The sequence below is a fragment of the Melanostigma gelatinosum genome (assembly GCF_949748355.1).
Source record: "Melanostigma gelatinosum genome assembly, chromosome: 8".
Classification (NCBI taxonomy): Eukaryota; Metazoa; Chordata; class Actinopteri; order Perciformes; family Zoarcidae; genus Melanostigma; species Melanostigma gelatinosum.
Genome location: NC_136641.1, coordinates 10621083 through 10636361, shown reverse-complemented (window position 1 = coordinate 10636361; position 15279 = coordinate 10621083). Strand labels below are relative to the sequence as shown.

Here is a 15279-nt window from a genome sequence, read left to right as displayed (position 1 = left end):
GTAACCGAGTTCATTTAAAAGACATTGACATTTTTGGGAACCTGCCTCTATTTCTTTCATTTTAGATTTAAAAGCAGTAAGTGGTAACATAAAATGACTCCAGTCTTTTATCTTTTTCCCAAACTTTGTGGGCTGGCTCAAAGTCAAAATAGCATCATTCTTCTAGGATAGAATCACTCTTTTTCCTTAGAAATCCTTTTCTGTCAGAGTTGTTGATGATTGCAGGTGATTTTGTTGAGCGACTTTAAAACATAGTGGATGAACACGTTATACCCTCCACATGTAAAACGCTTTAACAGAGTAAGCCAGTGCCATTTTCGCTTTTAGAACTTCATTGTAAGACACTGGGGGATTTTAACACATAGTATATAAAGTACCAGTGTCATTCAAAGTCCACTCCTCATCAAAACATCCTTAACTTTACCCAAATTAGAACAAGCTTCAAAATGAACATGTTGACTCTACCTGTTGTATGCTGTACAGATTGTAAAGCCCCTTCTGAAGATCTGTGGTATTCGGCTACATCAATAAAACTGACTTAACTCATCAATATCTTTACATGTACCAAAATGTAACTGTCCTTTTTAGAAGAGTTTCATGCTTACTCCACTTAATTAAAGTACATATGAGGAACTTATAACTGGTTATTGAGCAGTCTAAATGTAACACTGATGCTACTGTATGACATACATCAGTAAATGAGACCATCAGCGAGAAGATTGGCTAATTGTTAACAGTTATTATAAATGATTACCCCTGCTGCAGTAAAATGAGATTTTTTTTTCAAAAGGGACTCTTGGGCTCGGAATACAGCTCTTGCCCACAGGGATCGCCAACATCAACACAAAGTTCCTTGTAGCTTTTAATGTATGGTTTCAAATGGTTACCAACTTTTAACTTGATATTAACTTTCTCTCAACATGCTTCTTGTAAAGCCACACACTCTATAGAGCATATTGAGGTTTAGAAGTTGACAATCAGATGATTTTTGCTGGTCAAGGACCCAGACTGATATATTTACCTTCTCCCCCTGTGCCTTATTTATGTAAGTCGTGAGCAGATGTTTCTTGCAATGCAGAGGATAACATGTGTTTTCATGTTGTGTTGCTGAGAGAGTCATCCATTAGGTATTAGGAGGTGATGCAGAGAGAGACAAAGTGGTGCTGTTTTTACCCAGAGCGGAATAAACAACTAAGAGGAGCACGGACACCTGGTTATTTAAAGGTGGAAGTAAACCATATACGGCAACACACAATTACATGCTAAATGTTGACTGAGTGCTGCTGGGAAGCCGGGTGGATAACTTGCAGACCACAGGTTGTTTACCATTACACACACTTATGTTTCGCTTCCTTTTCCTGTTTAGGAACAGCGCTAAAGGATTTAGTCCTTTCCCAGATTGCCTTTATTTTTTCAGAGGTAATGACCTGCCTGAGACTGTGTGTGTGTGTGTGTGTGTGTGTATGTGTGTGTGTGTGTGTGTGTGCGTGCGTGTGTGTGTGTGTGTTAGCTACAACAGTTGTACTGGGTAACAGAGCAGGCACCTCAGGAACAATGTAGCTAAAATTGTAAAAATGTTAATTTAATGTTCTCGTATGCAATTTAATGAAGCTTTATTGGCATAGCTTTTCGATCAAAAACATGTTGCCATATATTTGAAGACTGACTCTTTACATTCATGAATAAATATGAGCAAACAGAAAAAGACAAAAAAAACTGAAACGTGACTGAAATCTGAAACACACACACACACACACACACACACACACTGTTGTGTGTTAGAAATGTCGTCACATTACATTGACTTACATTCATTTCCTGGAGACTTACCGTAACTGCTGCAGCCTTATCCTAACAATTACACGAACCTTAGATGTTCCTAACTTCACCTAACTTAACCTTAACTTCAACACACCTAACACAGACTTCTGCAGTGAAGAAATGTGTTAGAATTCCAGTGATTAGTCCTGCTGTGTGATTTTCAAAGATAAACCTTCACTTACTTTGTGTGGGCAGGGTTATTATGTCTGCGTGTGTCTAAGTCTGTGAGTTAAAGTCATTTGCTTAAAACATCTCTTGTGAGTGTGACACGTTTTGTTACATGATGTACGTCATCTTTACTTTTTGGAAGTGATTCAAATCAAATTTCTTTTTTTCTTTGACAAGAATATAATTTCTTCATCATTTTAGTTAAAGGTTCTGGATCAGTTTTGCTTTTCGAGCAATTCTAGCTGCAGCCATGACCTGTTCCCTAACCTTAACCCAATAGTTTAAGTTGCCAAGTTCCCTTAGATCCATATGAGGTGGCATGAAACTCTCATATGAATCATTTAACAGTCGCATGGACTGATTCGGGAGGCACTGACAAACGACCTACAGTATTTTGTCATTTAGGCATGATGAGGCATGAACTCCTCAACTCACCCTAACTTTTCTGTGTAAAGATTAAATAACCTGATTTTGCTCAGGGGACATCTCACTTTAGCACAGCACGTATATTAGCAGTCCATTTACCTTATATTAAACAGAGCCCAATAACAGTCTGATATTCAAACTGCCCGCTCGCTACACCTGACATAACAGAGACAGGGAGGCGCTGGTAGTTGACGAAGCAATGCATTACCCTCTTTGTCTTTGTAGTACAACGCTTAAACCTCTCATGAAATTACTTGGCTGGTGGTAGGTCGTAATTTGAGATAATTTATGTATGTTTATGTATGAATAGGATAAGCTATCCAATACTGTTGATTTTTTCTTATTTGTGTCTGAGCTATTTGTTTTTCTATTGAAATTAACTGGGGGAGTGTTTGGGTTTTCAAGCTGGTAGGGCTCCATCAGCTCAAATCAAGCTGTGGTCAAAAGTCTGAGCGTGTGTGTGTGTGTGTGTGTGTGTGTGTGTGTGTGTGTGTGTGTGTGTGTGTGTGTGTGTGTGTGTGTGAATGAGTGACCATGGTTAGTTAGTGAGGGAGCTCTGTCTCCTTTGTGTCAACAGGCTTTCTGGCTTGCTGAGGCTAATCACTGAGGTAATTACTGTTAATTAGGATCATCAATCATTAGATCTGTCTGCCTGTTTCACTGCCTGGTAGCTGGAGTGTGTGTGTGTGTGTGTGTGTGTGTGTGTGTGTGTGTGTGTGCGCGTGTGTTTGTGTGTGTACACGTGTATTGTATAGGTAGGCAAAATACAGGAAAGATAGGGTTGATCTAAATTTTGCTTTATAAGAGTAAAGACTACGTAAATACATTTTTCATGGCTCAGCTTTATATAATATTTCACCACCTCACTGGTACCAAGTTATAAAAAAGAAAACCAGACACGGGCATCCCAAGCAACCAAAAACAACTTATCAACAACAGTATTCCGGTGTTGCATGATGCATCTTTACATGTATATAGATTTTTTTTATGTCTGCATTTGTACAGAAGCAGAGTAAATTAATAATAAAACAGTAACTGCTCTGAGAATGAAATGAAGAAAGCCTTCAATCCAATATTTTCACATAACAGAGGAATATTCAGAATTGATTTACACATGCTACAACTCATCAATGAGTTCAATATAGTGCTGCAATGTAATCAGTGGCATGGTAGCAGTCATATATTTTAATGGTCCATTGAAACTGTTTTACATTTACCATATGTGTTTATTGTACAAGACAGTGATGCAATCACAGGGATACACATTCTCCTGTTCCCCAGTTCAAACTCAACGTAAACAATCCAGCATGCAGTGGAGGAACAGTGTTTATTCATTCAGCAAAAGCAGTTGCAACCTCTGTGCAGCTTTGACTCTCAACACTGGGTGATGTATGGGCACACTTTGAATTTAAAATATTGGATATCATCTCTTCCTTTGTCTCCAGTCTTTTTGCATCATTTACTCTGTCATGACATCACAAAGTATCAGATTTTGAAGCAAACCTTTTATTGGAGGGGTTTTATTGAGAGACAAGAAGAACACAACTTGAATTGTGGTTATTGTATTGGTGAAGAGCTATAGAATTGTGTACCATGGTACTGTGGTTGATATGACGACCAAGCTGTATACAGGTTTTCGGGGGATTATGTCCAACAATGTCAAGGTGTCATTTCTAAAATGAATGACTGAGGTTGGCCACTCCCTAAAGCAGTTAAAGAGTTAATATTTTCACTAAACACTTATAATAGAAAGGCCTTTTTTAAGCCTTTTTTGTGACAAAAGCTTATTTTACAGTAGCTGCTGAAAGGAAAACAAAGATGGGGCCAAAAGACCGTGTAGAGTTTTTAACGAGTAGCGCTCTGGAAAAACGCACATTGAACTTATACATTCCTGTAAACACATTTAATACTTGTCAGTCTAAGTGCACTGCAGTTCCTACCACTTTCAACCTAAAACATTCTAACAGAAAACAGCTGTGTCTTATATTTATATGTCAAAATAACACTTTTTGTATTCTAAATAATTTCATGAGCTCACTGACAACTGTATTCGTCCGGCTCCATATATGTCAATGTTTAACATTAAAATGAAAGGCATGGGAATGCCTTGAATACGCCTTTTCTATTCTCATCTGGTGCGTCAAAATATATGTAAACATGCCAGTGTATATAAAAAGCATTGAGTGTGTGTGTGTTGAGGTCTCAGTGATATCATGTTTTATACAGAGGCCACTGTGTGCCAAAGTTATGATACACTCAACTATATATGAAAATATGTTCTCTTTTCTGGGCAGGAGAGAGAGAGAGAGAGACACCTGCAAAACACACACACACACACACACTCTCTCTCACACACACTCACTCACACACTCTCTCTCTCTCTCTCTCTCACTCTCACACTCACACTCACACTCACACTCACACACTCACACAAACCTACCTGGATAAGGACACATAGAGAGGAAGATTGAGTTACATATCAAATACTTGTGAGGACCCTTGCTGATGTAATTTCTCTGACTATAAGATGTACAGAATCTCATGAATACAATGTATTGTAGTGTGAGCAGTTCTGCCATTGTCTTTCTCTGTCTCCTGTATCTTGTTGTGTTCTCTCTGGATACAAAAATCTCCCAAACGTGCTCCGACTACAAGCATGATTTTATTTGACCTATACCTTTTTCTAACTTTAACTCTAAAACAAGTCTTAACCATTCAACAGAATTTTGAAGCGAGAATTTAAGAAATGTCCCCACAAGCTGAGTCCTCACAAAGATAGAAGTACAAGAACACTAACACACACATTAATGGCAAGTGGTACCCAGTAAAATCTGAATACGGAAATGAGCCCTGAATTGGGACCCCACGGACCATTGCAGAACCATTTTAACACACACTCACACACACACACACACACACACACACACACACACACACACACACACACACGCACGCACACACACACTGTATACAGAAAACTGAGGGCCACTACAAACATTGGGGGACTAATGGGTTGCCACTTGCCAGTTTGAGTTATAAGGACCCAATTTAATTTTGTGTTTATGACTGGTGACCACATGCTGCATTTCTGTGTGTGTGTGTGTGTGTGTGCGCGCGCGTGTGTGTGTTTGTGCGTCACTGAATACATATGTGAATGTTTTTCATGTGTAAAGGAATGTAAGTGGTCTCACTTGTGTGTGTGTGTGTGTGTGTGTGTGTGTCGCTCTGCATTGGCAGCATTGTTTTTTACTCTGCAGAGTAAAAAACAATGCTGGCAATGCAGAGACCCTTCTTCAAGAACTTGTTTAGTTTCTTTAACAATTTTCTTTAACAACTCACCGCTGCATGACTTTGAGAAGCTTTTGTTAGAGAAGAAACAACTAGAAACACATTTTGCTTTGTTTGTTACTGTGTTTCCTGTAGCAGGTGGTATATTCCAGAAATGACAGAAAGTCAGTCAATAGCCTCTGTAGTTGTCTGAGCTGCCTTGTTGAACTTTAAGGAGTTTCCTGGCGTGTGGTTTTTGCTTCTGTTTTTTTTAGATTAATAAACTATTTTTTTGCACAACAATTTACATATAACATTCTGTAATGGAGAAAGTTCAATACACAAGTACTTCATCGAGATGTCAAGGTCTATAATACATCACAACTCTCTCAATGAGAAGTCACACGAAGGCCCCATAGTGCAACTGCCACCATGTGGTGAAAACACGTATGACATCATTCAGAATCCAGAGCTGGGAAAAGTAGAATAAACTTTAATCAGACTGAACTAAATTTAATTAAAGTATCTAAATCAATCAATATCTGCCACAACACTCTGGCAATCGTCTATCCAGTTATTCATTTATTAATTCATGAAATCTCATACTGGCAGGAATTAAAAACTGAAAATCATTATATCCTCACATTGTCATGACCATTTTTAACCTTAAAAAATGTTGAACTGTTCGACTCAGAATATGACTCCTTATTATTAATGAGTTAATTCGCTGTTATGATTTATTTTTCACGGCTCCCCTCCCCACTATGTTACAAAACAGATCAGGAATTTCATTTTTAAGTAACTGCATATTTTTATTGTGTTAATCAAAAACAATCTGACATGACATTTCACAAAGACCTCTGGGAGTATTACAGTGCACCACGTTAACTTTGGCCTACGACCTTTCAACTTTCAACTTCAGACCTCTCTACACACATACCCACACCACTGTTCCCTTTGCCATTATATACAGAGCTCTGCTTTCCCCCCAAACTCACACACATAAAAACTGCTAGGACACATTTCTCTCTTGCACACACACACACGCACGCACACACACACGCACACACACACGCCTCTCCTTGTGAGCTATCGTACAGGGGTGCGTCACATGACATGGGATACAACAGGAGTGTTGAGTAAAGGGGCTGTGTGAACAACAAAGACTTTAATTGGACACTGTTCAGGTTTTTTTTTTTTTTTTCACCATTTGCTGTAATGTCCCAAAAAATGTTGAGGATGAGTCCTTTTCAGCAGACACAAACAACACATGTAAATCTATAGGAGAAATAAAAATCCACCACAACATATCAGCTTATCTTTGCACATAAATACAAAGGAATGATAATAATATTCAACATTGTGCTTTCTTTCTCTCGCTCTTTCTTGCCACTAACATTGGTCATGCAATTTCAAAAGAGCACAAAACAGTTGGCTTAAAAGAGAAACTCAAGCAGATTTGACATCACAACCATTGTAAATAATCTCTCATCAAAGAAAAGGAAGTACACAACTAATAATCTAATGTCAGTGAATTGGTAGTATAACCTTAATTAGTAATATGGTTTGAATGCCGAGAGGCAGCATCTTCCTACATTTAAACTCTATTTTTTTTTCATGTCATCATTTTGCAGTAAATCCTGGATGTGGTGTCAAAGTGCAGAGTGTCCCTTTTACAGGAGTCAGTCAGTTTAGTTCAGTTCAGTTTAAAGAGTTAATTACATCTCTATAAAAAAGGTACATAAATAACAACGACAATGATTCCATACATCTAAAATCCACTCACAGACCTAGTTTGTGATGCCTGCTGTTGTCAGGGACTGTGTGAATTAATGAACACAGCCACGTTTAGCCAATTAGAGTACACTGAAAACTTTAAACCACGATACTTCTGAGGAATTTGAGGCAAAAACACAAATTAGACCATAAATTCATCATAAAAATCCTCTTGTGTCATGAATGCAAAACACAAATTCATGTTTTATCTAATACGGTCAGTTGTTTTCTTTCATGTGGATAGACTATGATATAATAAAGTATGGTACCATAGGTAAAGGCTCCTCATCCGAGCCTGTACACACAATGAATACTAAGGAGGCAGGCTACACACAACATGTTACACAACAGATGAGCAACAAACAGCTTCCTTGACAGATAATACACAGAGAGAGATTGGACAAAAGACCGAGAGAAGGAAGACCTCATCGTACTAATTGTCCATAAGGAAGAGATGACATCATTAAGCAGCAAAAGGCAATGATATTAATGACTGTAACACTATGTTGAGAAGTGGTTCCAACAGTGTATGAAATCCGATGACAGTTTTGTTTTTGATGGACAGTGAAATGCATTGTGGGTAGCGCAGAACAGCTTTCTGTGCATTTTGCCGTGTCGAATGAGGAGTTTGCGGGTGGCTCGTCTCATATCATTTGCATATATCTATTTTTCACAAACAATATATGCAAGAACAGTGTAAAAGAGCAAGGAGTACCATTTACGATACAAAACAAAATCATAGTTTCACTCATAAATATCATGCTAATATATTTATATATATATTTACTGTACTGTAGCCCAGAAACATGGGTCGTCATACTAGAGTCCACTTCCCTCTATCTCCTCATTGTATCAATGTTTCCCCCCCAAACCACCATGTTCATGATTTATCCTGTTTGTTAATGTACAAAACATTAAACGCAGCCAAAAACAAAACCAATAAATAGCACATTTTAGAGTGAGGTGTTGATCATGTCAACACTCTTGTATATGTGAAAGATGTGACAAGGTGTATACATGTAATCCAGGTATTGTTTGGGCTTTTATTTGCTTTTACAGATTGAATTCATTCGTGCTTCAGCTTTGTCTGTTTCCTGTACACATCTCATCTGTCTCTCACATCGTGGAATGCCAGTAGTCTTTCCACCCCTCACTCGCTAGTGGTTTGGACCAGTAAAGCAATATAATTATATCTTGCCAGATTCGACTGTTCTCTGACCATAACTGCATTGTATTGTGGGATTGATTTTGCTGCAACATGCCTCAATGTGCCAAAGGAAACCATAAAAAAAACTACGCTATAATATAACCAGTTTTGCAACATGCTGATCTGTTCCACAGGCTGCCCCACACTGCTGACATCTCTACCTCTTCTGACCGCATTATGCACACAAAAGTGTGGAGCGTGAGGTTACTGGAAAAGTTGATCAATTTATACGTTTGTGTAGTAACAATTTGTTAAAGTGTTTATTTGTCTGAATGCTTTTACATTTGCACATAAAGAATTGCATTCAAATGTGTTTCCTGTTGGAGACCATTACTGTCCAGTTAATTCCAGTTTCTCCTCTCCCTCCCATTATGCGCTGCACTGACGTCCACCATTTTTCTACGTTGTTGTGAAATCTTCGGATAAGAAAAGCCGTGAGCAGAGGTCATCCAAAACTTTGGGGGCTGTTTTTGTTCCGAGTGGTGCAGGCCAGAGTTTAGAGCTACTATCCACACATAACATTGTGTTGCTGGCATGAAGTAGGCAACAAAAGATGTGTGATTTCTTTGTTGTCAACCCACCTTCCATATACAGTCAGTGGCAACAGGAATGACAGGGAGTGTAAGTTTTTTTCCCACGGGTAAAGGTGGGTTCACTCCCGTGTATCTGCATGTAACCTCGACTACGCTAGTGGAACAGTGTAAAGGGATCGTGCAGAATCAATTTGGGCTGTAAGGCACCACATGCAGGGGCTTGCCAGTGGGACGAGGACTCAGAGATTGGGGTACCGTATAGTGGGGGCATCCATGGATAAATATACACAATAGAGGAGGTGCTGTGTGTGTGTGTCTGCATGTGTTTTTATCTACGTGGTTGTGTCTGTATTTGTGAACACCTCCAGGAGTTCTTGGTCTCTCGATCTCTTTCTATCATTTTCCTCCTTCCTTTCTTGTATTAGTCATTCTTTTCACCCTCCGTGTCTTTCTCGACGTTGTTACTCCCCCGCACTGCGAGGCGCCCGAGGATTCGGCTTCCCGTCGTGGGTCCGGCGGTTTCTCCCCTTCCTTATCTCCTGAAGATGCTTCCACTTCTTGTTCGCTGGGCGGACAGCGGGGCCCGGAGGAGGGGTGTCCTTCCCCGGAGCAGGAAAGGTCTTATCCCCTTGGTCACTGCCGGCATTCTTTCGTGCCCAAACTTGCTCACAAATCTGGTCAACGGTGCTCAGGTTAGGGTGGTCCACCAGCTGCATGAAGTCCCGATACCAAAGCTTTTGATTGGTCAGTGGGGGCCCACCTCCACTGCGGGGGTCTAATCGGACAGGAGCATCGGAGGGTAGATTGGAGACTGAGGAGGATGTTGAAGGTAAAACTTCCAAAGTGATGCCTAGTATGGTTTGGGTGAAGCCGTGTTCCATGGCATGACACTGGTAGACGCCGACATCTCTCTTCAGGACACGGCGAATCAGAAGGCCTCTGTCTGTCTGGAGAATGCGGTCATCCAGACGCACCTGGAAAACAGAAATAACTTCAGCAAAATGTTGGAGCTCAACTTTGTGCCATTTTGTCTTTTTGTACAAGTGTGTATCTTAGCACCAATGTCATCCAGCAAAGTTTTAAAAAAAAGCTAAAATGATCTTCAGTACCAATTGCAGTTCATTGTCAGAATATACTAACTTGAGTGACAGTGCTTAACAACAATGTCATGTGGGGGGAAATTATTAAACCTGGATAAAGATTTTTAGCAACAATCATAGTAAATGTTAACACTAACTGCATATTGCAATATAAAATAGATTGGCTTACAGTCATGAAAAAGCTTTTTTGAGTTTGGTCAATGTTCCTGTCGGATCTCTTAGTTAAAGTCTCTCTCCACCATCCCTCTCACCTCTTCACGTGGGTTCTGTGGATGTTTCTGGAAGGTCCAGGTGACTCTGGCTTGAAGGGATTTTGGGATACACTCCAGGAAAGTGCTGCTTCCCTCAACTCCATACAGCTTCCTCTCTGCAACACGGTGCTTATGGTGGTCTGCAGGGGGCAGCAGAGACAAGGACATTATGGGATCCGCTCACTAACAACAATCCAAGACCAGTGAAGAATTGAAAAGCCAAGAGGGCAGGACAGGACCAAGACAGGGGCTGAAAAAATGGACAAGACAGGGAAGGAAAAACCTGGGCAGGTCAGACTAAGGAAAGACAGGAGGATATGGGACAGAAACAACTTGAGCTAATAATGTGATCGCAAATAGGAAACCAAAGCTTACTCGCAAACAGTATCTCTGATCTATAAAGACCAACTTCTTGAAATAGTTATTGGGTCTTTTAGTCCTGTGAGCAAAGGTATTTATGCATTGGTGGCACACAAGGAAAAATGTAAATCCCAGTAGTTCTTAGGTGTTATAACAATAATCTTAACACTGATTAATGAAAGCCTCAGTTGGCTGTTGATGGGAAAGTTCACTACAGTCATGACATGACTGCATCCTGAAGAATAATAGTGAATATTTGAACACTTGGTCACATGTTTGATGTGTGACACCAAACAAGGACTCTTCTGGTCCTGGCAGTGCTCATTCATACATGTTGTCATTATGAATGATGAGGTTTAGCAATGACAAAGGATCAATGTCTGTGCCCCAAATCTTAACCTTAGCCAACAGCCATAAGTGAGATAATATGTGCCCAAATTTCTAAGAGAATTTCTAGGATTTACAAAAACATATCCAAACATTAAGACCGTGATTGGGTCAGAATAAGAACAATTTTGTTTCTAACCACCAGCACTACACACATTATTGGGGAAACAATGTGGGTGCTGCTAAACTGACCTCTGACCAGCGCTTTGGGGCAATGGCTCTCTCATCAGAGACAAATACTCTGACCTTCATTCGTTTTCCACAACCCGGCTTGCATGCGGCATGATGTAATGGTATTAGGAGCTTCTGAAGTTTGAGCGATTAGCCTGATTACGTTATGTGGCAGAAAGACCGATAGCAGCAGAATGCTGATATTGTGGTCTGGGAGGACAGAGGTCACCAGGGGCAAAGGGTGGAAGGATTTGGGATATTTTGGCACACGGACAGTGAGATGTTAGATGCCAGAAGAGTCTCTGAGTCAGACCAGGATCAGAGTAAAGCTTTATCTTTTGAATATTCTCAGTAAGCTTAAAAAACTGGTCACAGCTGCAGAGCTTTCATTCATGTTTTCATTTTAACAACCAGAAAAAAACAATAGTTTTTGAAGAATACCTCCTGAGCACAGGGTGTTGGGGTCTCCGTTCCTTACATCCTGGCGACGGAAACGTCTGTAAAAGGAGTTAATTACAATTTACTACAACATTAGGAATTTATACTTTTGAGATTACAACAGTTTTTCTTGTTTTTCTTGCTCAATGTAATGAATGGTCATCTGGTGTGTGTGTGTGCGTGTGTGTGTGTGTGTGTGTGTGTGTGTGTGTGTGTGTGTGTGCGTGTGCGTGTGTGTGTGTGTGTGTGTGTGTGTGTGTGTGTGTGTGTGTGTGTCGTTAGCGTATGTGTCACAGACCTCTTGGTGTTCGGCAGGTAGCGAGTACAGGATGTTCCATCCCAGGCGCAGTACGGGTCTCTGGCCAGGCAGCACTCAGCGCAGGCCTTCCCGTACACACTGCAGCGGTGAAGGGGAACCTGGGCAATGCCCGTGTCTGAGCCCAGATACAACTGTTGCTGTGAGGAGACAGAGTGGAGGGACACGTTTGAAGAGAGAGTTTCAGGACTTAAAAGTACACACTGATTTTAACTCCTTTTTTAAGGCACGGTCACAAATGCACAAAATGAAAGATTGCCTCCCGTTCTTGTGGCATTGGTATTGTTGATAATTAAGCATCAATGTACTGGGCCCCATCACAGGCAACACCATTCTCTAGTCCTGATTTAACTTACCTTTAAGCTGTCTTTTGGCTTCTACTCTCTCCAAAGCAAAGGACAGAAGCACACTCAGTGGCTGCTGCGAAACACTTCAGCCCTTGCTTATACCTCCAAGTGTATCGGCTTTGAGACAGTTTTGTTCTACACCCTGATATAATATGCTGAAGGGAAGCTGATCCTGAGTATCTTTTTCCACACCTTCCCAACTCATCCATTCAACCCACTTTGCCTACAAGACCGCTCTTGCACATCTATCGGCTTCTTCTTGCTTCTGAATCTCCTCTACAACCAGCTTTCTCCTGCTAACTGTTGATGGCTGTGCTATGCTGAGCCCATTCCGTACGGGCTCCACAGCATCCCTACTTCTAAGTGCTGCCTGAGATGGTAAAACTGCCTTCCTTGGTTTCCACCTTAGTGATAAAAAGACCAATATTCTTTCACGCAAAAGGAGCCACAATGTTCCATATTTTTGTCAATGATTTGAAGTTGAAAGTAAACATACCCGCTTTGAGGAGATCTGCATGTTGATGATAGACGAGGCATCCTTTAGAGCAGTCAACACATCAAATAAATTAATACATTTGCATTGTTAAAAAAGGCATTTAAGATGCATCAGCATTGTCTCTCAATATACAACCATTACATAAGTGCTTGTATCTACAATACATTAGCTTTATCATAGTTTTCTCACTTTGAAGACCTCCAGCTCTTCCAGTAGGAGCTCTTCCATGTTGTTCCAGCTCTCCTTGGGGACATTGATTACCTTTAGTACTGTCCCTTTGTCTGAAATAAGAGATGCAGTCCATCGAGTCACACATCGTAACACATACTATCTTTATTTTCATGTTTAAATATAAAGCTATAAGTTAGAACTGAAAACAAGTGATTCACCTGTGCCAATAAACATGACATCATATTGTCCATCGGCAGCGTTGACTCTGTCCACAGCAATCTGTGTGAAGCTGTAGTCCACGTTAGTTCTGACGAAGACGGGCCGTCTGCTCATCGGGTACACCGGATTGTACATCAGAGGGTGGTGACGAGCAAACTGGATCACATCATCTGGGAAACCCTTTGTGGACTCAAAACTGCCGAATGTCTTGCTGGGACACTATTGGAGGGCAATAAAAGAAAGTTGGAATTATTGCAGACAAACACAAATGAGATACAGCACAAAAATGTATATAATTATTTTTTTCCTGTTATTTTGCAAGTGTATTTTTGGTTCCATCGTGGTACACAATGTTCTGAACTTCAAAAGGAATGCAAAATGGTGCAAGTACATTTGAAATATAAAAAAAAACGAAATCCTGAAAATCATCAAAACTGACCATTTTGCTTTCAAATATTATCCTGGGAATGTATGAGCATGCACATTTTGTATTCATAAATGGATTGTACTCTAACCGGCAATTCAAAATATTCCAATAATACAGCCAACCCACTTCTATTGTTTGGGGTTTATTACAGCTCTGCAGAATAGGACTTACTGTGGGTGCTCAGAAACGTTTTGCCTTATTTGGACTCAAACGTTCCACAGTGACTCATACTATTTTCGATCTGTTTTGTGATTGTTCTGTATTTAAACTGGTATAAATGTCTGACTTCTCAAAGTTACCGTCGACCAGGTCACAGTGACAGTGAGAGATTGTCTCCAGCTCAGAGTCCAGCCTCCCTCTCTCATTAAAATGTTTGTCTTAGACTTTAATTCCAGATACCTAAGCTTTACGAACCTATACTGTAGCGTCGTGCAGTTTTCACACTTTTTCATGGTCTGCACAGGAGATACAATTGGTAAATAAAGTGGAAAATGCTTTGATCTAATTCGTAAACTCTGAACTCTGAATCTACTTTCTATGCAGTTTTGCTTAATTTTCTTGAAAGGTGGTCTGTTTCTTTTAATTTGATTCTTTCCGCTAATTTTCCAACCCAGTGAGGTGATGATGGCGTGAGAGAGGGTTTACTGAAGGCCCAATACAATTACTATTCTGCAGCCATACAATGGGGATTGTTCTGCTGTGGCAGTAACAGCTAAGGCTTTGCATAACAAATCCTGCTGACGCTATGCTCTCGTGCTTAGAAGAATGTAAGAGCCCTAATAAGCACATGTTAATTGAAAGGACTCTGAAGAGCTTTTGGATGAAATTAGGTCTTCGTCTCAGTATGAAGTGTCGCTAAGACTTATATCACAAGGATATTACATGAGATTAATGAATTGATATTGACACGACTTTATATTTTACAGTTCAGTGCCCGAAATGGAAATATTAGAAACTAGGGAGAAGTTATCGGCATACCATTCCTGGGCGTGGATAGGGGACTTTTCCCTGGAAGGGGACCCACTGGTAGTTGGGCCCCTCTTTGTGAGCGAAGGGCCCCAGGAAGGCCCTCCGGATGTCATTCATGGAGTAGAGACACACAGCTGAGCCTTTAAATACACTGCTACTGGGGAACAGGAGGAGCTGGGTTAGAAACATCCAAACACACACAAACAGTCGGGTTTTCATGATTTTTGGGGACATTACATTGAATTCATTAAATAACTGGAGACTTACCTGAACCGCTACCATCCTAATCCTTAATCTTTCCTTAACCTAAACCTAACCTAACCTTGCCTAACCCTTAAACCAATTCTTCATCCTACAATTCAATGATTTACGTTACTCGGACGTAGATCTTGTCCCCATGGCGAGTCCCCACAGTGTGACTGTATAAAC

The 15279-nt window shown here is 40.4% G+C and overlaps 1 protein-coding gene across 3 annotated transcripts in view; it reads right to left on the bottom strand.

Moving 5' to 3' along the window:
* Positions 1–6468: 6468 nt before the first annotated feature.
* Positions 6469–15279, bottom strand: part of sema3b (sema domain, immunoglobulin domain (Ig), short basic domain, secreted, (semaphorin) 3B) — a 70764-nt gene continuing 61953 nt past the window's right edge. For all 3 annotated transcript variants that reach the window (XM_079273511.1, XM_079273512.1, XM_079273510.1), the window contains exons 11-18: positions 14860–15004; positions 13454–13673; positions 13254–13345; positions 13065–13106; positions 12204–12361; positions 11909–11964; positions 10550–10689; positions 6469–10172 (exon numbers count right to left, since the gene is read on the bottom strand). In XM_079273511.1, coding sequence (XP_079129637.1) covers positions 9660–10172; positions 10550–10689; positions 11909–11964; positions 12204–12361; positions 13065–13106; positions 13254–13345; positions 13454–13673; positions 14860–15004 — 1366 coding nt within the window. In that variant the 3' untranslated portion in view covers positions 6469–9659. The remainder of the gene's footprint in view (positions 10173–10549; positions 10690–11908; positions 11965–12203; positions 12362–13064; positions 13107–13253; positions 13346–13453; positions 13674–14859; positions 15005–15279) is intronic.